Source organism: Brachyhypopomus gauderio, unplaced genomic scaffold (genome assembly GCF_052324685.1).
Source record: "Brachyhypopomus gauderio isolate BG-103 unplaced genomic scaffold, BGAUD_0.2 sc57, whole genome shotgun sequence".
NCBI classification, from domain to species: Eukaryota; Metazoa; Chordata; class Actinopteri; order Gymnotiformes; family Hypopomidae; genus Brachyhypopomus; species Brachyhypopomus gauderio.
Window position 1 is genome coordinate 1,787,616 of NW_027506880.1, and position 26,568 is coordinate 1,814,183.

At 40.8% G+C, this 26,568-nt stretch overlaps 1 protein-coding gene across 3 annotated transcripts in view; it reads left to right on the forward strand.

The window, feature by feature from the left end:
* Nucleotides 1-26,312, forward strand: part of rab26 (RAB26, member RAS oncogene family) — a 70,286-nt gene extending 43,974 nt beyond the window's left edge. The window contains exons 7-11 of one of the 3 annotated variants that reach the window (XM_076987942.1): nucleotides 16,119-16,184; nucleotides 16,434-16,490; nucleotides 18,552-18,656; nucleotides 22,576-22,652; nucleotides 22,842-26,312. In XM_076987942.1, coding sequence (XP_076844057.1) covers nucleotides 16,119-16,184; nucleotides 16,434-16,490; nucleotides 18,552-18,656; nucleotides 22,576-22,652; nucleotides 22,842-22,944 — 408 coding nt within the window. In that variant the 3' untranslated portion in view covers nucleotides 22,945-26,312. The remainder of the gene's footprint in view (nucleotides 1-16,118; nucleotides 16,185-16,433; nucleotides 16,491-18,551; nucleotides 18,657-22,575; nucleotides 22,653-22,841) is intronic. The other 2 variants (XM_076987943.1, XM_076987945.1) reach the window with 2 other exon arrangements.
* Nucleotides 26,313-26,568: the final 256 nt, after the last annotated feature.

A 26,568-nucleotide genomic window follows, 5' to 3' on the forward strand; every position in this document is an offset into this window, starting at 1 on the left:
GGTTTTCCACCATTTTTTCAAAATATTCCAGACTTGAATAGCTCCTGCTTTTCTGTATTGCATTGCATTATGGGACAATAGTGTCCATTTAAACCATACCAAAAATTGACCAGTTCTAAGCATGCATCTTGAATATTTGAGTATACTCAAGTTCACTAATTTTAACTATACTGCATACTACAAAAAACAAATTGGTATTAGTATAGTATTAGTAAATATTATGTGAATAGCCTAAAGTAATGTAAAACATCTGTAATGAAATGACTAGAAGCCAAGGGTTTTTTGATGGTTTTAAGGGTATCAATAATAGAATGAACACACTGCATTGCACAATTGATTATTACTTGTTCTTGTAATTTATTAGATGATGGAGCACTCAAAAAAGAGGTTCACCGAGCATACCAGTATTATGTATTTTACAGTAAACACTGTTTAATTTAATTTAAATGTTTAATGGGGTGATATAGAAATTATTTAAATATGCTGTCTAGCAAGAAATATGATATGTTTTTTGTTTGAGATAGGTATGTGAAGCAGCTTGAAAAAACCTCAACATTCAGATTTACATGTTTACAAATTCACAGATTGTGGGTTAATATTTAAAGAGATTATAGCCCTGAATAAAATGTGGCAATTTCTTGTCAATGTGGTGGGTTGTTTTCTATTAAACCCAAATCCTCATTTACACCTGGTATGTAGGTGCAATGCTTTGATTTGCTTAGAGAAAAGCAGCATACCACATCAGTGCTTTGTTCTGGTGTTAGCAATAGCAGAACAGAAAGACTGCAAGTGTAGTAACACTGAAAGTGTAGATTAAAAATGACACTCACATGGAGCTGAAAACACCTCACAAATTACTGAGAAAAAGCCATATTAGCATTAGGTTTGAAGTGAGTTATCTTCAGTAGACAAAACAATCAGTAGCCAATAAATTCAGGAGCCAGTAGATTCAGTAGCCAGTAGTCGGCATTGATCTTCATGACCATGCAACTGAAAGTCCTTTGATCACTGACTGGCTGTTAATTTTCTAGGGAAGTAGTGGGCACCAGATTCACTGCAACATAGATGGTGCCATTGTCTGGTAGGATTACACAATTCTGGAAGCATGTGCATATGAGATTCGGCCCAAGCTGTGGTAGATGTCACCAACCAAGTCAGACCTGATGGGCTAAGTGACCTCAGACTAGACATACTCAATCAAGACATATCAAGAAGTCTTAAATGATAAAGATATTCATCTCTTTTTAAAAGGGAAACCCATGTAACCCAAATGACCATTATGGACAGTTTCACCCCTTGAAATGATTGTTTAATTCTTCTGTTCTCTAGAGACTGTTGAGATTTTACACAGGGGTGTTTCAACATGTGGGTTATTAGTCTGGCCATTGCAATCTGAATTTAGTATATGTGAGATGATCTACATACATACATGCTGCAGAGTGACCAAATGGATTACCCTCTGTTTACTGACAATTTACTACAGCATGCAAAATAAGCACACACACACCCCTGACTGGTGTCCATCCCAGGTCCTACCAGTTTCTACCAGGTTCTACCAGGTTCTAAGCACTGCTGCATGTGCAGTGTTTTTTACCCCTTTGGAAAGGGCTTCTCTGTGTCGTGTTTTTCACATTCACGTCACACGGCATGCGTCCTCCCATGTCATCAATCCGGACGGCCCCCCGAGTCCCTAGCCAATCAGTTGGACTTTTGGTCCGAACAATGGTCCTGATTGCAGCTGTGATTAGAAACCTGCACAGCTACAGTGACCGATCATATGCAAAGTTGGAGCACCCAGAGCATTTGTGCAGCTGGTAACATCTATTTAGAATCTAACCCATTTAAGAGACTTTGTTGTCTGTTGCCCTACAGTGTGTTCAGAACTAGAGTATCCCCCGGGCACAGCACCCTACCCACCACTGATGGAGCCAAACTACTGTATGCTTGCAGTCCTACAGACTGAATCATCTCACTTCTAGATTTAGAAGCCATTCTTATTCAGGTTTGCTTGATGTGATTATATGAGTCCAGTCTTATTCTCCTTTTGTTATTTTAATTCAGAATGAGACAATACTCATTTGTGTTTGTTTCATTGAAATGTGGTCTGTTTGATGGGTTTGCGTTAGTGCTTATTTAATATCGACAAGGGAGGGCAAGAATGATTGGTGTAGGTGTAGATTCATAATTTATATACCCATCTGGAGACACAGTGGATTCCTGGACATACACCTCAGAGAAAGCCATGCAGTGACTGTGTGTGTGTGTGTGTGTGTGTGTGTGTGTGTGTGTGTGTGTGTGTGTGTGTGTGTGTGTGTGTGTGCGTGAGAGAGAGAGAGAGAGAGAGAGAGAGAGAGAGAGAGAGAAATGGAAAGAAAGAACCGAGAAACACAGCAGATGGGAGGTCATGGAGAGTGGCATGTGTGGGAAAGACCAGCATGGAGTCTGTCTCAGCATGATGCGCACACACACACACACACACACACACACACACACACACACACACAAAAAGCATGCCTGCAAGTCTAGTCACACTATAACGTAGACGTGAGCTGTCCACCCACTGGATAAACAATTTGGTTGATACTGGGGTCATCCATTTGTAACAGGTAGTGTCAAAACCTATTTAATTCCACAGTCACTGCACAGTGACGGTTCCGTTGAGCTTTTCCAACAGTGCTGTGACATCACCGATGCACCTTCTTCTGTAAACAATCCAAGTGTGTGATTTCACATAGAAAACTGATGTTATCTTGCAATCAATTTCACATACTGGAAACTGGGGTTGCAGCCAGTTTTTTATTCTGCAGTCCTTTCCATCTCGTGAAGCACAGTTTCTGAGCCATACTGCAGCTGACGGACTCAGGAAGATGGGCTACGTCTTGTGGAGATGGGTTACATCTCGGGAAGATGGGCTAGATCTTAGGGAGATGGGCTATGTCTCATGGAGATGGGCTATGTCTCATTGAGATGGGCTATGTTTGAAATCACCCTGCGAAACATGGTGCTGACCAACAGCTTTTCATTTCCGAGCTTAGCTGGATGTTTATGTTCCTGCCATTTCACACCGCTGCTGGACCCTCTCCCCTAAGTTGTCCCTCTCCCTTTTCAATAAGTTAATTTTGTCATTTTTAACCAAGAGCAGTTTCTCCTTGAAAATGTAAATACATACAGTACCATAGACCTGTATCATGTCTTTCAAATCTTTACATCCTTATTACCTTATATGCATATTTCAGATGAGTGAGTAATTATTATTTTTTTATATATTGTCCTATATATTTTTTTTTTTCTTTCTTATATTATTTCCACATATGACCTGTTGTCCTGCATTGATATTCATGATGTGTTAAATCTAATGTTTGCAAATTAATTTCTTTGCAAATAGGATCCAACACTCTTGATTAGTCAATGATACAAATCAGTACTTGTGTTAATTACATTACCATTCTCACTATGATTTATGTATGAAATCTGTCATGCCTCAAAACACCTTGACAAAACATTTCAATTAAGCTGTTTAATAAAGATATGATTTTGTTTGTTTGTGTTGATCTATCTATCTATCTATCTATCTATCTATCTATCTATCTATCTATCTATCTATCTATCTATCTATCTATGCCATATGATATGCTATACATGCATCATGAGTGGAGTGGTGTCTACACATAAGACCTTTTTTGGTCTTTATTAACCTTTAGATATTTTCATCTGTGAATTTACCTTAGTCCTTGCCCAGGAAGGGTGTAGTCTCTGCATGCTGTCGGAGAACCCCAGGAGTCATTTACACTTAGCACGGCTCAACCGGAGTGTTCAGGGGAAGGACAGGAATATGAATCCTGTCAAGGTCATGTCCTAAGAACTAAACTGATGTGAGAAGACCTGCAAGTTTATCTTCTGAAGCTGACATACTCAACTCAACCTCAAATCCAATTTCTACTTCTCAATTTTATAATTTATGGCAATTAACTGAATGGTTAATAATGTATGGTGATTTATTTACAGTGTTCGTATTTGACTTATAAAATGGCACAACAGGGCAGATAATGTAACAGGATATTTTCATTGATTAGTACATACAAGTACATACACTGACTACAAATCTGAAGTACATGGACTCTGAGGGCAGTGATTTGAATGACCTAGCTAAAGTCCTGGATTGGATTTTTGAATTAAAGGAACGAAGTCAGTGAAAAGAGGTGCAAGAGGAAGATGTGTGTTCTTTTTTTTTTACTGGAATCTGATCTGGGATCTGTGATGTGAGATCAGTAAGGTTCTGGAGGTTTACTCACTAGTTTCAAGGGAGTGTTTCCAAAGCGCACTTAGGGACATTTCTGTAAGGGGATCTTCACTAGTGATGTTAGCGACAGATTGGTTTTCGTGTGTGTGTGTGTGTGTGTGTGTGTGTGTGTATGTGTTTGTGTGTGTGTGAGCACTTCACTAGACAGCTCAAACCCTCCCCCTGCTCTGCAGTCAGGCACATATTAACCACCCTTCTTGTTTCCTTCGGCTTCTCATTGTTTTCCTTTGTGCTGCACCTTTTACTTTGACCCTCGCCTGACCCCTGGAGAGGGGATCCAAAGGCAGTAATCCAAAAGAGGGATCTGTCAAGATCCCTTGAGTGAGCCAGGGTTTGTTTAGGCCTGCACTGAATGTTTGATTAGTGGCATTGTGGTGCTTAAACCTGTCCTGCACTTCTGCTGTAAATTAAGCACTTCTTTTCCGCTGAAAGAAGGCGAGGAGCTCTGTGTGGTTTGTTTGATTTGATTGTTTTTTTTTTTTTTTTTTCTGCACTGACATTTTGCTGACTCTCCTTCTCCTGGGTTTTGGCCAGCAGCCTTGCCATTAATGTGGGTTGTTTGGGGAAAATTATTTGGGGGGGGGGGGGGGGGGGGGGGGGGGGGGGTGTTGGCAGTTTTGCACATTTTTGGGATGGAGATGTTTATTATCATTGCATACTCCGCATGTTCATGCGTGTGTGTACTCATTAACATTCAGGTATAGTCAGGAGAATCCATAAAGATGAGTGATGCGTGCCTTTTTTGTATGACATCATTAAATAAGACAAGCTGTAGGCATGGTGGACAATCATGGCCTTGGAACAAGTAACATGTCGCTTTATCATAGAACAGTGGAGGTTCTAATCTAGACCATTTGAACTGGGCGGGCCAGACTGAGGCCAATGGTTCTATTAGAGATGCCTGTTGTCTTATAGTAATCCAATGAAACTTTGTTAACCAATGCATTGTGATTATTAAGTCATTGATCTATATGATTAAAAGTGTTATCTTATTTTGTTTATTTATGCTAGTGTACATGAATTATAGACTTTTTGACTATTGATGCAAAGTTTTTCAGCATATGAAAATTGATGCAATTTTTAAAACAGTCAAATGCTCATGTCAAATCTAATGCATTTTTAAAAACACTTTTGTATTCTTTCATTTCTCTTATATTCCATAAATATCTGGCAGAGATGTGTTTAAACATTACTCAAACAAAACAATCAATCCAAAATATATAAACACATTAAGTCTTTTCATTATGCGATGGAAGTTAGCTAGCTAAGAGTTAGCAGTTCTTCCTAGACTCACAGATACACTTAGATAAGCTAAACAAACACACAGACAAAAACATCTGTGTTTTATAAGACATTCACTGTTATGGTCCTCCATGCATTTTATTTAACTTCTGCATTTTTATAGTAACATAAAAAAATATTTTAAAATGAAAGCAATATTAATGTATTGCTTCTGTAGCTTCAAATAGTACTGAATGTGGATGGTGACGGTAGAGCTAAACATCATGGGCTAGAAATATGTAACCCAGATGACTTTTTAAAAGGGGTGATTAACTTTATGTACATCCAAATGCACTTGCCAGATATCTGAATCTACAGCTACGCATTGTATTTTTCTTATGACCTTTAGGTGGTGCTGTTGTTCTTAGGTCCACAATTAGATGTGAATGGTATTAGCTAAAGGACAGAGAGGGCTTAGCCACACTAACCCACTAACCCACCAGCCATACTTAGAACGCTCAGTGCTGTTGTACAACTGGATAGATTTTTGCACAACCAGTGTGCACAGATGTTTTACCAACAGACATTGTCATGTCGGTACAGTGAGAGGTGCACCTGCCCAAGGTTCAGTCCCAGGATGAAAAAGTTCATGTTGGCATACAAAACATTATTGTACTTTGAGGACCGATGTTCTCTTCCTGCTGTATAGCCTTTTCAATACTTGTGCTTAGAAACATTGTAGTTTGAGATGTTAACATTTCCTTTAACATGTTTGCTACATAGTGATCAAGGTGTGATGTTTCTGGTTGAATTCAGGTCTGACTGAATGCAGATCAGTGTGAGGAAGAGAAGACAGGGTTGAAACTAGCAAGTTTGAGGTCATGTTTGTAGCGGGGCAGTTTGACACTCCTTTTGAGTGTTTGCAGGAAAAATTACACACCTACTTTGCTCTTCACTAACATGGCATGTTAAAGGCACCCCAGAGTTGAAGGAAAAAAAGACAGAGGACTCAAGCTCATTAGCCAGGGGCCGGCCAGTGTCTGTGTCCAAGCTGCTGTGGTCCTGTCTCTGTGATAGTGTCCCACAGAATTCAACAGCTTGTCATCAAAGTCAGTTCCAGTCATGTAATGGCTCATGTCCCCAGCGGTCAGTGAACGCGAGACCAGGTGAAGGAGAGCAAACAGGACTGTGTGACACCTCAGGGACGGGGGGCGTGGGAGGGAAGCCGCATTTAGCACAAACCGAGGTGCTGCTAACAGTGCTGGCAGGCTGGAGAGATGGACCAAAATAAGATCAGACAGCATTTGTGTGTGTGTGTGTGAGAGAGAGAGAGAGAGAGAGAGAGAGAGAGAGATTGATTATGGAGGACTGGAAGAGTTTAGAGTTTACACATACAATTTTAGTTGCCAGTAAAGTACTGGAGAAATGGAGTACAGTAAATGTTTAAATATCGAAATGCATTTTCTTTAACTGTTTTTTAATGACAGTAAAACATAGTTTTCTACCTAAACTACTGTAAATGTTTTGTACATGTATAACTGAAATAAGTGATTTACAGTGTTGTGTTATGTTAATTGTATCGGTCGGTTCAGTTGCTGATGCTTCAGATGACTTGCCAATTGTGTGAAAGTGCATTACTTACTAGATGGATTAAATAATTGCATATGACAAATAAAATGATTTCGTTTAGTTGCTAAGTAATGCCGCTCAAATTAATTTGTCTATCTTTATTAGTCTACTAATGATGCCATGCATATTCAAAACAGTTACTACAAACCCATTAATGACGGTTATGAAGTTTTGATTTCAGTCACATCACTACATCAACACAACACACAAAACACATCAACACAAAAGCCAAATTTATAAGTACAGAAAAATTACCAACTGAAAAAATAAAATATTCTGGTTTTCCAAAGAAAACTTGGTTAACAGCAGGTAAGAAAGTCCAGCTTAGAGTGACAACAGATTTGAATCTTGAACAATGTACAATGGGCAGTCATGGCCGGGCGGTTAGGGAACTGGTCTTGTGACCGGAGGGTCGCAGGTTCGATTCCCAGACCTGAGGCCATGACTGAGGTGCTCCTGAGCAAGGGCCTAACCCTCAATTGCTCACTTGTATAAAAATTAGATAAAAATGTAAGTTGCTCTGGATAAGGGCGTCTGCCAAATGCCATAAATATAAATGTACTTGATTGATTATTGGCTACTTGTCTTTGTTGCTGTGTGGTCTGTGAAAACAGTTTAACATCACATGGGGTGCAGACATCAGACGGGGTACAGACATCAGATGGTGCAGACATTAGACGGTGCAGACATCAGACAGGGTGCAGACAAAAGGATTCAAAATGCAATAAGCCAAGACTGAACTTCAGACCCTAAAAGTTATTTTCAGTTATCTTCCGGAGCACTCTTTTCCTGAGCCCTCTTTTTTTGTGTACTCTTTTCCTGTAAGCCACTCATAGTCCACCACTTCACTGAGCTGAGTGCTGCCATGTGGATTCGTTCCAGACCATTTCTTTTCCTGCTTTTTTAGCACCAACCTTTGTTCCTGGGTTAATACACATAATTCTGCTGTAAAATAAACAGTGGGACAGTTGAAACAAAAGGAATTTAGTGTTTTAGTTTAGTTATCAAGCCTTTGTTCAAGGGGCATAGTGAGTTCTGAAATATCTTGACTGAGCTAATTGGGGTGGTCATCAGCTCGGGTCCTGTTCACATTACAAGCTTTGTTGCTCAATTCTGGGTTTGTTTTGCTCTAATAAAATCTTTCTGCTTTGATGATTCACATTTTTGTATGTGACTGAAATCTCTAGTGTCTAGTGTGAACAAATGTGCCTTCTGAAACCAGCCATGTACACACATCATAATCAATAATGTCATGAACAACCACCAGAGACTGAAGCGGTAGCACAATTCTCCATCACAAAGATCATTTGCTTTGAGTGGCTCTGAGCTGTTGGTGATTAGATGGAAGAGATGAATAAGGATCAGATGCCTCTGCAGTGGTTAATGGCAGCAAGCGGCATGCAGATTAGACTGTGGTGATGGGATCACTGTGTCTCCAGTGGGGACAACAAACGGCAAAAATAAAGAAAGAAACGGAGATATTATTAAGGTTGCATGGACACATCATATAAGATCATGTGAAAGTGGATCAGAATGTAACACCAGAAGCTCAGTGAAAGACTCCAGAAAGGAGAGCATACGATCACACAGCACAAGATTACTTCACTTTTGATTGGTCCCTTGTGATATGTTGTCTTTGACTTATGAATATTTCAGTAATGTTCAGTAAAACTGCCTAAGAGAGATGTAATGCTAACTTTTAGAAATAGTTTGGAATACTACGCTCAGGTAATTCACGCTCAAGTGTTATATCACTGGAAGGTCCATCAAATCTGAATCAGACATGCTTTCATAATGACGCAGGGGCGCAGATGGAAATTCTGAAGTGAGGGGGACCAAGCTGCACAATATATACGTTTATGCTTGTAGATCGGGGGTAATCAACTATATTTTTCCGCGCGCCAATTTTGGCAGATAGCTCCGACTTGGCGAACGTAATTTAATGTGTTGAGCGGGGGGGGGGGGGGGGGGGGGGGGGCGAACGAAATTTGTTCGCATCCGGACCGCGGTCCGCCTGTTGCTGACCTCAATATTAATCTGGGGAGGACACGAAATCTAGATGCTAGATTTCGGATGGGGTCAATATAAATCTGGTCCCCACTGCCCCCACTGCCATCTGCGCCCCTGTAATGACGTACCTATATGCTGTGGAATTTATGCCATTTGAACCCCTAATGAGTTATGGAAAATGGGAAGTCTATTTAAGATAGCATATCATTAGTCAAACACTGCTAGAAATTATACAATGATATGCTGTCCCTTCTCAGTATTCTGCAGTAGACCTATGTATGGGTCAGTATTCAGTATTCAGTATTCGATATTCAGCATTCAATATTCAGCATTCCATATTCAATAGTGTTGCATAGTGTCGTAATTTAAACAGAATGACTTTCCACAACTGATCAGGATTTCTGCTAAAAGGACATATGGCTTGTTTACAACAAAACAAACGTGTTCCTGACCGTGCTGAGTAGGCTACATATAAATTATCTGCCTGTGTGACGGGCAGGGTGAGCGAAAATAAATGGAAGCGATCACGCCAAGTCTCAGGGAAATAGGATGGTTTAATATGTAAAGTGCGCAAACCAAAACCCGTGAACTGATCCGAATTAAGGATATAATAACCAGCAGTCAACTGGTACAAAGACAAGACATATATAGACAAACAAACGACCCTCAGGTGAGACGGATCGCGGGCTCCGCCCACCTGAGGGACGAACACAACGCCACACCCACAGGACAAGCTGCTGCTGTAGACGGGGGCGACCAGTAGGGGGCCGCCGTACCGTGACAGATCCCCCCTCCAAGCCGCACTCCCCTCCACCGGCTGTGCGGCCTACAGCAGCAGCACACAAAACAAAGGGGCAGGCAGGCAGGGACAAGGGACACACCCCCTGTAGTCCCGGAGCTGAAACACAAAACAAACACAGGTTAGCTCACCTACCTGGGTGGGACCCTGGACCGACTGGGCCGTCAACAAGACGAAACCACGCCCCGGTCGGTCACAGGGCCCTCACGCCCTAACCGGCCGTAAGCCGCATAGCCCCACAGGTGCGAGGACGGCGGGCCATGGCTCCGTGTCCGTCCGGGGTGTATGTGTGCAGGTTACCTCCCTGGGGCGTGGCTAAGTCACCTCCTGGACCTACCTCCTCCCGGAGCTGGCCCCTGCCTTCTGCTAGGGGCCACCCCAGCCTCCTGGGGAGTCAGCCCCAGCCGGAGCCTGACTTTACGAGGTGGACTCCTCCACCAAACCCAGGAGCGCCAGAGACCGAGGCCCAGAGCACCCGTATCGCGGGCTGGGGAACAGCCCCCAAGGGCCTCCTGGTCACCCCGAGCAGGAGGGAGGATCTCCATCCTCAGCAGGAGCTCTTCGGGCCAGAGCCCTATCGTCCCCAAACATCCGGGGGCCCCAGCCCTCTAGGGAGGGGCTCTTTCCGACCGGGCTCCGGTCACCCTACAACATAAGGGGGCTCCTGCCAGCTGGAGATCCCCACAAGGTCCAGGACTGCCACGATCCACCGCCAGGGAGAAGCACCTGCACATAAAACACAAAATGCACACACACACCCACACACACCAACACAAAACACATACGCGCACTTACCCTGACCATCTCGGCACCCCGCATCCGGGGGGAGGGGTCTCCATCTCAGCAGGAGGGGACACCAAACAACTCACCTGATGCATCAGGAGAGGGGCCCCTACCGGCTCCGGAGAACACCCTCGACTCCCTGGTCAGGGCCTCCCTTAGGAGCGACGCCCTCCGTGCCACTCCCCGTGGCACGGGACCATCACTGGTCCACCCCCACACACACACACTCAAGGGGGAGGAGCATGTGTGGAATTACACACAACAGTTCACAAGCACGCTAGGACAAAAACACACAAAGACTAGACAAAAGCACGGTGGAAAACGGCAAACGGACAGGACACACACATGCGCGCTCTACACAAACAGTGGTGACGCGCCGCTCAAGTTCGCAGTCGCTCCCCACATAAAACACTAGACACACGGGGGAGCGAGGCGACCGTGACGAGCGGCGACAGCGTCACACACAACACATTCAACAATTAACACAAGCGAGCGACGCACAACGTTCCATACATCCGTTCACTGACACACACACACATGCACACACAAGTGACCACACAACACGAAGAGCCCGACCGGGGTCGATTGCCCTGGTCACCGCCGTGCTGCACACACACACAACGTTTCAGCAAGGCGGGGCTCTTCAACAACAAACAAAACACCACGCAGACAAACACTTACCACGAGACATGACCACGAACGAAGGAAAAAGCAAAGGAGACTGGCGGCTTCCGAAGGTGGCTGGTTATTCTGTGACGGGCAGGGTGAGCGAAAATAAATGGAAGCGATCACGCCAAGTCTCAGGGAAATAGGATGGTTTAATATGTAAAGTGCGCAAACCAAAACCCGTGAACTGATCCGAATTAAGGATATAATAACCAGCAGTCAACTGGTACAAAGACAAGACATATATAGACAAACAAACGACCCTCAGGTGAGACGGATCGCGGGCTCCGCCCACCTGAGGGACGAACACAACGCCACACCCACAGGACAAGCTGCTGCTGTAGACGGGGGCGACCAGTAGGGGGCCGCCGTACCGTGACAGCCTGATTATATCTATGCGCAAGTGACACTGAATATGTAAGTATGTGTATATGCCAGAGGTGGAAAGAGTACTGAAAAATTGTAATTGAGTAAAAGTATCTTTACTTTGCCTAAAATCTACTCAGAGTAAAAGTAAAATTACCCATCTCAAAATTTACTCGAGTAAAAGTACAAAATTACTTCATTTAAAATGTAATTTGAGTAAAAGTTACTTAGTTACTTTCAGTTATTTAATGCATGGATGAATCATGAACCAAATTCAGCACAAGTTGTTTTAATCGATTTAAAAGTGTATTTAAGTACACATCCACACTTGCAAAAAGATCAGCTGGGCTCAGGAACATACTTCCTCACAGCACAAGGACAGTCACAACCTGTACCATAAAGTGCAAACAATTTTCAGTCCTATTGTCCAACGGACAACACTATGATATGAATAAAGACATTTAAATTACAAATTATTCAAAAAACAAAATGCACACAACATTAAGTGCTCACAAGATGCCACAAATCAAACTAAAATGCCCACAGGATCCCACATCAAAAATAAAAAAATGCTCATAGGATCCCACAATTTAAAATTAAGTGCTCACAGGATCCAACTATTCAAAATACAGTGCCCACCGGATCCCACTATTCACAATAAAATGCCCACAGGTTGCCACAACTCAAAATAAAATATAAAATGACCACAGGATCCCACATCTCAAAATAAAACAAAATGCGCACAGGATTCCACTATTTAAAACACACACAGAATCCAACTATTCAAAATACAGTGCCCACACGATTCCACTTTTCACAATAAAATGTCCACAGGATCCCACAGAACCTGATAGATAGAAGATTTAAAGATGGAACATCCTTTTAGAAAAAAGTGCACCAGATTACGACCTGATTATGAGACAATGGAAAGGGCGTGCGCAAGGCAAGGCCACGCAATTGACTTTCAGTTCTGGGACTCAGAAGTTTAAATTCTGCCCACATTTAATTTTTCACCATCAATATTTTTTTACTCAGTAATGTGAGGGCGTTCAAATGTAGTGAAGTAAAACTACTTGGGTCAAAATTTACTCGAGTAAAAGTAAAAATTACATATTTTTAAAACTACTCAGACAATTACAAATTACTCATAAAAAGTACTCAATTACAGTAATGTGAGTAAATTTCAGAGGTGGGGACTCGAGTCACATGACTTGGACTCGAGTCAGACTCGAGTCATTAATATTAAGACTTTTGACTTGACTTGAAAAAATATTCAGAGACTTAGACTTGACTTGGACTTTTACACTAATAACTTGGGACTTGAATTGGACTTGAACCTGTTTACTTTACTGTTTACTGTTTTATCTTATTTACTTTACTTTTTATTATCTTACTTACTTCACTTTTTACTTTTTATGTTATTTTAATATTTTTATCTTTAATTTCTTAACATTTTCTTTTTGTCTTTTTGTCTTTGTCTTATCTCCTTTTAATGTTTCTTTTATTTATACTGTAAAGCACTTTGAGTTACATGTATGTATGAAAGGTGCTATACAAATAAAGATTATTATTATTATTATTATATTACTTGCAAAGACTTGATTTTTTTTTACCCCAAATCTAAATTTTAAAACACATATTAATATTTATAAAGTGTGCCCCATTAATTTCATTTCCGTCCTTCTGACGCAGACTGGCGTTACACCAGATTCTGTGACCGTCGAGTTTTGTGACCACAGGGGGCGCTATTTCACAGTTTCTGTTCAGAGGCACAAACGCTTTACGAATGCTACGTAAACTACGCTGATGCACTTTCTTTACTCGTTTTGTTGGTGTCCACGAGCCAAAATATGACAGATGTTTATATTTACATTTATCGTCTCTTAATTACATAAATGTACTTAAACAAGATTTACCGTCCCCTCACCATTGCAGCCAACAAAGAAATCATGAATGGGATGTACAGGTGAGCCTTTTTAACTGGGGTCACCAATTCTGACGGCAGCCATCAGAATATGTGACCCCACTGAATCTCCAGGTAACAATAGTAGCCTACAACGTGACCCCACAATAACAGAAAACAATGAAAAAATAACCCTAACCTTTTATTAGTCTATATTTAAACATTTTATCCAAATGTTTAGAATAACCATTCGTAATGACAGCATCTTGCTTACGATGAAGCTTGCTATTTTCGTGTAAAATGATGTAACGAAACATTCTTGTTTAAGTACATTTATGTAATTAAGAGAAGATAAAATGTAAATGATCTGTCATCTTTTGGCTGGCGGACACCAACAAAACGAGTAAAGAAACGCATCAGCGTAGCATTCGTAAAGCGTTGGTGCCTGTAAAAAAAAAAGACTCGAAAGGACTTGAAATTCCAAGTTTCAGACTTGGGACTTGACTTGACGGTTGCTTGTCTTGACTCGAGACTTGACTTGAGTTGACTGTCTTTGCTTGAGACTTGACTCGGGACTTGAGGATAAAGACTTGGACTTACTTGAGACTTGCAAAACACTGACTTGGTCCCAACCCTGGTAAATGTAATTAGTTACTTTCCACCCCTGGTAATATGCAAGTTATTATACATCAATTTCAGTAGTGTATATGTGTGTATATGCATATTTATGTGCAAGCAGTGTGTGTGCATGACTGTTTGCCTGTATTTCCTTAAATGGCCTTCCATAACTGATATTTTATATCCTAATAGGAGAACCTCCATTAACCAGTCTCTCTCTCACACTCTCTCACTCTCTCACATACTCTCTCTCTCTCTCTCTCTCTCTCTCTCTCTCTCTCTCTCTCTCTCTCTCTCTCTCTCTCTCTCTCTCTGTGTGTGTGTGTAGTTTGACAGCCACACGTCACACCACCACCCTCCCGGTTTAATCCCCTCTTGAGTTTTTTTTTTTCTGTTGTTTGTTGTGTTAACGTGTTTTGTTCTTATATCACTTCATATCCTTTGAACTTTTCACTTCATTCTTTTTGTCTCTATGATTTAAAGTCATTATTTTAAATCACACAGGATTCTTTAGTATTGATTTTGTGTTGATGTTGGCATTCTGAATACTCATTACTTTATCCCTGTGATGTGCAGTCAGGTCCTTGAAGGTGCAGTGAAAAGTTAACAAATAAAGTGGACAGAAAAAAAATATTTAAACATATTTTATAGATAATGCACAATAAAAACATCAACGTATTCATATAGACACATTCTTGGTTACTATGGGGTGCAGTTCTGTCATTTTATGATATTGGCAACAGTTTCACTGCTGTGTGCATGCCTAAGAGCCATTTTCATGATTAGGAAAATAACAGGAAATTTGACCAATAAAATGATTTCTCTACGTGGGATGACCTATAATAGCCAGGCCCTTATCATGTTCCTGAAGAAAGTGCTATGCCATTATTAAAAAAGTAAAATGTCACTGTCAGTGTACATGTTCCCTTAGCCAGCCAGCTCCAAATGGCGAGCACAAGAAAGATGTGACTTACCTCACTGAAAGTCCTTTTTCATGTCTACCCTCTCAGCAAGGACAATCTAAGCAATGTTGGCCATCTCCATCTATAAACCTTTGCCAGAAAGGAAAGAAATGTAGGAAGTATCCCTAAGATGAACTATGATGGGTGTGCCTGGCTAACTAGCCTGCAACATAAACACCATGTTTGTTTCAATTTGTGTATAGAGGCAGTCTGATGGGTACAGAAGGGGCCATGTGTGGTGGGTACAGGAGGGGCCATGTGTGGTGGGTACAGGAGGGGTCATGTGTGGCGGGTACAGAAGGGGCCACGTGTGGTGGGTACAGGAGTGGCCACGTGTGGTGGGTACAGAAGGGAGCACATGTGGTGGGTACAGGAGGGGCCACCTGTGGTGGGTACAGGAGGGGTACCCACTTTAGGCACTGTACATCGCTGCTTAACTAATGTTTAATTTCTGCCTCTGCACCTTCCCGTCACAAAGCTCAATCTCCGCAGCCTGCACAGGTCTAGAGTGCTTTTGGTTTTCTTTTGACTGGTCCGCACCACCATCTCTTCTGTCCACGTATTTCTGAACCTTTTTCACACTAAGCATTTGTTCACTTTCTTCATCTTGTGGTCTCCGTTAAATGCGTGTCGGATCCACTCCAGAAAATTCTTCTTTTAGCTTGCTAAACAAAAGCAACAACAAAAAAATAATCTAACATTAGACCTTTTTGTCCTGTTGTTCATGTTACTGACTTAGGAGGTGTATTTGTGATGAGGGATGTAGATGGTTTATTCAGGAGCTATAGCGACTGACTGAGTGGTTTCTCTCTGTTTCTGTCTCTGTCTATTTCTCTCTCTCACTCACACTTGACATTGCAGGCCTGGCTTACGGAGATTCATGAGTTTGCCCAGGAAGGTGTGGTCCTTATCCTTCTGGGTAACAAGGTGAGAAAAAAAAGAATCTTAAAGAATGTGTCCTGTACAGCAGTACACACAAATGTAAATGATAACAAAATGCTTTTAACATATGGATTTAGTTAGCAGTCATTAGGCAAGGTTGCAGGTAATCAGCATTTTTATATATATATATATCATGGCGATTGTAATGACACTGACCAATTAAGAGATGGCAGATGGGTTTGAGATTTTACTGGAACTGTCTGATGGGAAATTGTTTTTAATATCTACTTTTAGGCTGATGCCACACATGACAGGGTTGTAAAGAGAGAGGAGGGTGAAAAGCTGGCCAAGGTACACACACACACACACACACATGGACACAACATACAGAATGCCTTTTGTGAAGTCCTGAGGTGTTTAATTTATTTTCCTCAGTTTTGAGGTTTTGAGTTTTAGCTGGTTTAAGTAAGCACCTCAACACATGGGACTTGACAACACAAGGTACTTGAAGCAATATCTGAGAAGGCGGAAGTGTAAAGGGGAGCTTTAATGAGTACGTGTGTCCTTTACAACTACCAAGAGTATTTAGTTGGCTGCCATTTCATGGGCAGCTGTGACTTTTTACCATTAATTCCTGGACAAGACATCTTCAAAAACGTATGGATGTGGAATTTACATGGTGAAAATTGCTGTAATTTCTCAAAATGAAGACCAAACAAGCAAGTGAAGCCGGGTGTTATGAGGCTGACCAATCAGAGAAAAGGAATCAGAGAAATGGCTGGCTTGGAAACTTCAATTAGAGACTTCAATCAAGAAGTGATTATCGCCTTCAGCACTCTCGCCAAATGCTGCAGTCTTGACTGGAATCATAAGCTGGCACCCAGCTCCAAACCAAGTAATGACATTCACAACGAGGCAATATTCATGTGGTCTCTGGAGACTGAGACCACAAGATTAAAACCAGATATTTGTTATGGTGTCAGAAGCACAGCTTGACTGCTGTTATATGTGCAGTTTTTTTACTGAATGCAGAGAGCACCAAGTGCATGACCATTGCATCAGGGAGGATGTCTGCTGTCCGCCATTGTCTGTGGATTTGCAATCAGAAATTAAAAGTGGAATTGTAATTTTAGATTAAGGTAATTTCCATATTCCTTGTGGTCCCCTGAAATAAGTCCTGCAGTTTAGAACCAACATAAACCAATAATTTGCTCAGTGAGGTCTGATTTGGACCATTTGTAGCCTGTGTAGGAAGAACTGATATTTGCAAGAAGAAAATTACAGTAGTGACCAAACACAAAAGCATTCATGAGAAAAACAACAGTAAGGATGGAGAGGAAGAGTCTGATTTGAGCTTGTATGATTCACAAAAGATGAATGAAGAAGGTTTTAACAACAGAGCTGATGTGAACGTTAAACAGTCAAGTCAAGAATTATACTCAGATTGCTGACCTGGGAGGAAGTGGAAACTGTTTCATCAAGTGAAATAATTATAAAGCTGGTTTTATTGGGAGGTAATTTAGAATCAATGAGGAGAACCTGTCTTAAAACTTTTTTGTACCAAGTTTAGATTAGATTCTGTAGAACTGTTTGAGGAGTAGATTAATGATGGATTTTTCCTAAAATAAATCTGGGTGTCATCCACAGAGCAGTGAGAATCAAAGTAAAAGTGCTAAATGATGTGTGTAAGAGGGAGTTAGTGGTAAAGAACAGGCGACCAAAGATTGACCCCTGTGTGACCTCCAAGGGTCCAAGTTAAAGGTGTAAAACTGCCAAAAGAAATAAATTGGTTTCTGTCAGTAAGATGTAAACCAATCTAGTGCAATTCTACTAATTCCCAGTTCATGGAGCATCAACAAGAGAAGAGAATGACACATCATGTTGAAGGCTGCACTGAGATCTCGTAAAATAAAACCTTTAAAAACGTTTAATGCTCCAGCACTGATGTTAGAAGGTCATTAGTGACGTTAACCAAGGCAGTTTCAGGACTGTGATACTTAATGGGAATCAGACTGGAGAGGTTTGAAAAGGTAATTGATTTTTAAATCTACGCAAAGTTGATCAGCAACAGTTCATTCAAAAACCTCAGGCAGAAATGGAAGATTTGAAATTAAGGGGTAGTTATTGGAAGTAGTTGGATCCAGGCCAAATGTTTGGTGAATCTGAGCGACTACAGCTAGTTTATATAAACAGCAGAGTGCTGACTGAGGAGTGGAGATTGTTTATCCATCATTGTAAAACGAATTTAAATAACTCTGGGGCTGTAATGTAATAACTCTGCTGTAAAAAGGTGGCAGAGTTGGTGTTAGCACTGTTAATGAGACTGGAAAGGTAGGTTGACTTGGAAGTGTGCAAGGCTGTTTACACGCTTCTGCATTAACAGAGTTCTGACTTCTTATGATGTCTTTCCAGCTGAGTCATATTGTGAAGTTCAGGAGTATACCAAGGGCTGGTGGTAGTGACAGAGGTGCTGCTGAGGGGAGATACTTTACAAGAGCAGCATTATCTGGGGACGAGGTGAGCAGTCAGGAGAGATGGACCGGGGCAGAACACAAGGGTCAACAGATCAGATCTTACAAAAGGAAATGAGTCCTCTGTTTGGATTATGAGGTGCAAACAGAGGGACAGAGAATGAATGAATGAATGAATGTTTCAATTTATATAGCGCCTTATCTAGATACCCAAGGCGCTTTACAATTGTTAACACAGCTACGTTACAGACAACCAATCACACACCGGCGAGAAGCGGCAGCCAATTGCGCACAGCGTACTCTTTACCGGGATCCACAGCCCCCTGGGGGACTGAATGGGGTGCAGGAAGGGGAGAGAGGACAGACCCTAGTGACAGAGGACCATCCACCACTGGGCACACAAGCACACACACATTCATGCACACACACTTAGAGAACACAGTGGGATGTACATGGTCAAGCAACATGACAAGATTACAATCTAAAACATTTATTTGGATATTAAAATCATTAGTGAGCAGCACACGGGGAAGTCAATGTCAAATCATTCCAAGAGGGGTTGGAGGTAGATGGACGGGACTTCCACAGAGCAGTTACTGAGCAGGTTTTTTAAGGGCAGTATGTTCAAAATGCGTAACTGGTAAAAACCTTAGTTCTGTCATTTTACTTTGTTATTAAAGGTGACATCTAGGTCTCCCCCACGCACAGGATGTGAGTCTTGCAAATACAGTTAAAATTGGGTGGGGTATCCTCATTTAGAGCATAAAAATCCACAGCTTGCTGCCACATTTATTTATTAGCACCACAATGTACAATTTTATTAGCTTTATTACCATCATACAACATTTTATTAGGACCACAATGCACCATTTTATCAGGGCTCTCAAGTCTCACGCATTGAGCGTGTGACACACGCATTTGACCGTCTTCACACGCTCACACGCCACACTTCCGATTTCACACGGCGAGAAAAAAAAAATCCAGTTTAGTTACCTCCGATCCATATCTATGTCGCCCTCCACTGGCAATCGATCGCGATATATAAACCCCACCCTGCTCAACAACTTACGTTCGCCAATGTACAATTTTATTAGCTTTATTACCATCATACAACATTTTATTAGCACCACAATGCACCATTTTATTAGCATTATGATACATCATTAGCATTAGCACCATTAGCACCACAATACAACATTTTATTAGCACCACTATACATTTTATTATCACCATGATACAACATTTTATTAGCACCATGATACAACATTTTATTAGCACCATGATACAACATTTTATTAGCACCACTGTACATTTTATTAGCACCACGATACACCATTTTAGTAGCACCATGACACTATTTTAATAGCACCACGCTGGGATGTTAGGAACCCGTGGTCACACAGGAAGATGTCAGTGGTACTCTTGCCCATAAGTGACATCAGACACAGATATCACAGGTCATCAACTGAAAAGAATCTAATCCTCTGAAGAGTTTTGGTTGTCTCAGAGATGACAGCTCAGCCTCTGATCATGCTTGGACAAAAACTCTCTTTCTTCCCCATGAAACATTATCTCAGGCGGTTAGATCTTGCACCTTCTTGTGTCATTTTCTCTGCACTTCAACAAAGGGTTTATTTTCCTTAGCAGCATTTTTACCAGGGTTGTCTATGCATAATCTGTGTATTATAGTATTTGATCTCTGAGATCTGACTGAAGATTTTAAATCTTGACTTTACTAATTGTCCTGTGAAGGCCGGAGAGATAGATCTTAGATCTTAGAGATCTCTGTAACAGAGTGCATTTATCAACAGTGCTTAAAAAACCAAAATGAAATATCTGTATTCAGACTAAGGCTTGTTTTGAAAGGCAGTACTCAGATACAGTTTCTTAATATAGGCTACAAAATTAACAAAATTATGAAAACTAAGCACACCCACATTTCCTCTTATAGCCTACATTAGATTTACACACACAATTTAAGGAAACAGCCTTTTGGTCTAAACTGTATCTACAATGCTGACTTGCATGTTGTTACTGATAGAGTAAGCATGAATGCTAGGCAAAATCTGCAGGAAAAGAGTAAAATGATTGGGAAAACAGCTTTTTTATGGAAACGATTGGGCTACTTCCTTCTTGTCAGTTTGAGTTTTATAATAGCTGGATGATTTTGAATAGTTTAATGGAAGTTGTCAATAAGCCTTCAGGTTCCACCCTATTGTTTTTGACTCGGGGCTCTCCCCACCTGGTATTAGATCATTTTTTGAAAGACAAACAGACTGCAACTCATTCGTGATAATGTAATGTAGTTATTTATGATATATTTAAACTGTGCCAAGTCAGACTCAAAAAAATTCTCCCAGTGAAGAATGTTCTATGGAGCAGAGACCTATAGAACAGTCTTTCAGAAAAAGTATTTTCATCTAGGTGACTTATCTGTAAACATGCCAAAAAGACATTTTATCAGCATGCACACTTCTACGTGCATACAGTTTTTTATAGTTATGTTAATAATTTAGCATTCGATCTTTACGATAAAATTGAGACAATAGTGGATAGTGTCTTTGTATTATTTCTTTACTGAATAATATCCTTGAGAAAGAGCCGTGGGTGATCGCACGTAATCACAGGTCAAAACTGAAGGCAGCTCCGACTTATATGCAGAATGAACGTAACTGGTAATAGTACACGTAATGAGATTAATGTGATTGGTTATCAAGTATTGATTATCAAGTGCCCAAAACCACCCCAACCCCATTCTGGCATTTTATGTTTTATATACTGCTAATTGTGTTTATCCCAATTGATACAATGAACACTATAAACCGTCTTGTGTTCTTGCTTTGTGTACTTATTCCATATTTGACATTAATGTTCACCCATGTCATGTTAGCATCATACTGGGGCAGTCATGGTCCTGTGGTAGGGAACTGGTCTTGTGACCGGAGGGTCGTGGGTTCAATTCCCAGGTCTGAGGCCATGACTCATGTGCTCCTGAGCAAGGCACCTAACCCCAACTGCTCCTTGGGCGCTGGACTATGGCTGCCCACTGCTCTGGGCATGTGTGCACCACAGCCCCCTAGTAATCACTAGTGTGTGTGTGTGTGTGTGTGTGTGTGTGTGTGTGTGTGTGTGTGTGTGTGTGTGTGTGTGTGTGTGTGTGTGTGTGTGTGTGTGTGTGTGTGTGTGTGTGTGTGTGTGTGTGTGTGTTCTAATTGCACAGATGGGTAAATGCAGAGGACAAATTTCGATTTCAGTGAAAAATCACAATTGACAAATATGGCACATTTCAATTTCATTACTCTTGTTGTTATATCATACCAAAGCTGTAAGTGAGAAGTACAAGCCACTTAGAGTTGACTTCACAACTCCTGTCATGGGGTTGCTGGAGGTTTCTTCCATGGCACCAGCTCGCAAGCTAACTTAATTTTCCAGGCAGATGCACTCAGCTGCATTCACAGGCTTGTAACAGTAAGTAGAAATGCACAGCGGACAGAGCTCATGCAAATCAGTGGCTTTTTATAGCAACCTTTATTGTCTGGAGTGATTCAAATTACCCACAAACAAATGGAAACACAAATGCACACACACACATGCACAAACACACACACACCATGCACACACCACTCTCACACACCGCACACATGCATAAGCATGGAAAATACACAAACACACACCACACACACACTCACACACAAGCATATATAACACACACTTCATTGGATACATTATGTGCAAATGCAAATCCACTGCCTTCCATAAAGTCCATTAGAGTGAATAGGTTTTAAAGCAGAAACTGATTTTGTGTATCACAGATATTAGTAGATGTGATGACAGTCGTGAACATGTTTACATGCCAAAACCTGACAGTTTCTGTGGTAGTGTGTTACTATGTGGTTTAGCTAGTTTTCTGGGAAAAGGGGGCTAACAAAACACTACAGACCTACCCTTTTTGTGGTATTCCTCAGGAGTTTGGGGTTCCCTTCATCGAAACCAGTGCAAAATCTGGCCTAAATGTGGAACTGGCCTTTACCGCTGTGGCAAAGTAAGTTTTAGGCACTCACACAATACTTCCACACTTTCTCCTGAGCTTTTAAAATCAGACATAAGAATCACACAATCTAGGCAGCTTTTTCAGTATCTCACTGTGGCAGAAAGACAATAAACTAAGTACAAAGATATTGTGCCCCTCCCCCTTCCCTCTCTCTTTCTCTCTCTCTCTCCCTCTCTACAGAGAGCTGAAGCACAGAGAGATGAAGGAGTCATGTGATCCAAAGTTCCAGCTGCAGGAATATGTTAACAAGGAGATGAAGGGAGCTGGCTGCTGTCACTCCTAAAATCCACTTAGTGTGTGTGTGTGTGTGTGTGTGTGTGTGTGTGTGTGTGTGTGTGTGTGTGTGTGTGTGTGTGTGTGTGTGTGTGTGTGTGTGTGTGTGCGTGTGTGTGTGCGTGTGTGCGCGTGCATGTGCTTATCTGTGAGGCGTCACACCTTGTCTTCTCTCTTGCTCACAGACCTTACATAAATTAGTTGTCTGTTATTGAGGTCTGGTCTTCTACAATCTTCAGAGTAACAAAATGGCTTTGCAAGTTCTACTGGTCATTGTAATGAAATCAATTATAAACTAAATAGCACATTACATCCTAGAGCTAGATGACACTGTGTAATCTTCTAAGCAGAGCCACATTAAAATAATTACTCTTCTTCATTTTTTTTCTGAACCCACCTTTTTGTGCAGCATTGAATGTATTTTTCCTACACACTCCCCCTGCTCAGCTAGTAAGCACATGGCCGTCTTGCCCTGCTACCTTACATGTTCAGATCATTTTTGTGATGGTCTCATCTTTTGTCTGAGGTGCCATCTCTGCTTTTTTTGTTGTTATTTTTGGTAACATAAAACTATGAATGTATGTAATGTACATAGTCAAAACCAAAATCTATTGCATTTGAAGTTTGCAGTACATGTAAATTTGTGGTTTGTTAATGTTATGTCCTGTAACCCTGAAATGGATTAGTAAGAAGTAGTAGCATTATTTACTGTTAAAATGGCAAAATGTAACTTTGTTACGTAATGGTACTTTGTTATGTAATGTAAAATGTGTTGTACAGAAAATGTAAGTACTTTAATTAATGCTCCAAAGAGTACTTTTCCTGTATTGTCATAAGCACTACTGGTTCATTATTGAAATGCCATTTTGGCTTTGGAAAGGCTTTGGGAAAGAAAAATATATAATTTTTTTAATTCTTAACCCTTAAGATACCAATTAAGCTCTGTATGATTCCTGATTTCTGCACATAGGAATGTTTGAATATTCTTGCCTTTTCATACCTAAATTCACAATATTTTCAGACAGCGATCCCAATGTGGTATTGTTTTAACCATAGATAACCCTCATTTCTGTTGCAGAAATACATTGCAGTCCATAACTGAAGAGTTCTAACATTTTTCTTGTATGTTCTAACACAGTGTGACTGAAATAGTAATGGTTAATGAGCAGAGGCGAGAATACTTGGGCATTTAAATGGACAGCCCTCCATAACCAGCTGGACAGCTGTCTACTCAGCTGCTGTCTGGCCAATCATTAGTTCATGCAGAGGAAAGTGGTTTATCCTAAATGCAACTGAAGGTCTGTAGCTTATCTTCAATGCAACCAATGGTCTGTAGTTTGTCCTAAATGCTGTGTTTTCCACTGGGGTCCATTGCTGTTGTCTCTAAACGAGAGCACCAAAAATATCAGTGGAAAGTGGCCAGAACAGACAGCTATCACCAAGTCGACAAAATCAGACCATTAGGCAAAACCTTAGGTGGCAAAATTATCTTCTTGATATGTTGCCATAACACCAGTCTCTGCTGGTGATGTCAGCATGATCAGCAAATGGTCTGCAGTGTAGCAAAACTGTTGAAAAGGTCAAAATTAACAGGCCAGGTTAGAAGAAATATGTAGAGAGTGTGTTGAGTTCTGGAACACAGACTTGTGCTAAAACCACAAAAATAGCCGTCTGTTCATTTACTAGCAGACTGCTTTGTTTAACTATGTCTTAACTAACTATAAGCAACAAGACAATGAAAAATGCAGCTTTCAACCTTTCTAGCATCTAAAGTTTTTCAAAGGGGAAAACTCCTCAGACTGTTCTGAGTCCTTATTGCTAACTTATGGACTTGGGTCCTCAGCGCCCACTCTTCGGCAGGGCTTACATCGGGCCTAGGACAACACTTCTGAAGCTTCAGTTCAGTGGCCGACATACCATTTCTTGAGGGGATTTACACCCACAAGCTTGCTGGTAGAAGGATGCCAGATTTTAGTGGATTTGAGCCCACACTGACAGAGGTGTAGAGGCCTCTACTAATTCATTTCCCCTCGACATCAAAGATCTGCCACAATACTTTCAGAGGTTTACAGGGGTCAGTATGGCCTTGAGGCTGAAGGCCAGTGCCTCCTCTGGAGCTGACCAGAAAGCTCTGTCCAGTCAAAGGTGCAGTGATGTTTATGAAACTCTTAATGCTTATTTGAGCTTGGAGGACAGCAGAAGTTTTCTGGGAAGCTTTCCAAGGACTTTGCTGGCATAGAGGTGGTATATGATTGTAGATTTTGAAGAGATTTGTTGGGGCCATGATGCAACTGCTGCCATCATCCATGGAGAAGGTTTCACCTTTGGATCCATGCTCCTTCCCAGATACCTTTTTTTTTTTCTTCAAACATATTTGAAGAATAATATTTAGTGACAATTATAATCTGACCATTCAAATTGGCTGCCAATATGACTTCATTGGGTCATAACTATTGAGTGTTTTAATGAGACATTTTATGTTCTTAAGAACATTTGATTTGATGTCTAATATTTCAAGTGTAAGATTGATATGCTGAACAGCGATCCTCTTTCACTGCTCATCTTCATCAAAAATACCTGATTCTCAATTACACTGTTTATCAAGTTCTCAAGTTGCACAATTCATTTTATTTAAGATTAACATGTCAGTGTATGTTTGTTGACCTCCTTAAATATGTTTTTTCAAGGTTTTTACAAGCCTTGTATTGAATTCACAACAAAAAAGGTATGGTGAGAAATACCTTATCTTTTTCTTGTATTAGTCTCAATGGAATGTGCACATTCTGCCACCTTGTGGACATGTCTTCACATTACAATAATTCCGGTGTTTGGTTTCTGAAGACTCTCAACTTGGAGTGTAAATTGAAATTTTAACATTCGGGAAATCAATATGTCTGCTGCCAAATAATATTTGAATCATTTTATGTCAGTACCATATTTCCCTGTCCAATTTCATATCTGAAACCCTGCCCAAAACAATAAGGGGTGAAAACGAGAGGACCTGTGTGTTTCTGGATCTTCTGGGGTCATGTGTCACATGACTGACTTTATGGTTAGAGGCTGAGTTCATTATGTGTGTTAGAACAAAAAATAAATTTATAAAAAAGTACTTCAGCCTCTCAAAGCATTTTTAACATTATATATCTATCTTAGTTTATCTTATTACATTAATGTACATGATTGTATTAGTCTACATTATTGCATTTAGATTTTATGTATTTTAAAGATATTTAAAGATTATTTGTTTTGTGTAATTGAAATGAACTTAATATCTGAAGCATGATTCTGTTCATTTTGATTCGAACATGTTGTAGTTTGATAATATATTTGAAGGAAAATCACTGCTTTCAATGATGCCATTCAGCTAATTAAAAACTTCTTTGCGATGTATTTATCGAGTGTGTGTTATTAAATGTCAAAGTCAGCGTGCCCTTCTGGAGTGTGTATGTCATCCTCCAGTGTTGTCCTGACCCCTATTGTTAAAATGGACCTTCTGAGTCATACAGTTCTTTGGCTGCAAACTGCGTCCTCTGGAACTCTTGGTAACTTTCTTCCCAGAAGCGTTATCCAGTGAGCGCATTTGACCTCATTAAGGTACTATCCAACTGAGACTTCAAGATCTTTTTTGCAATCG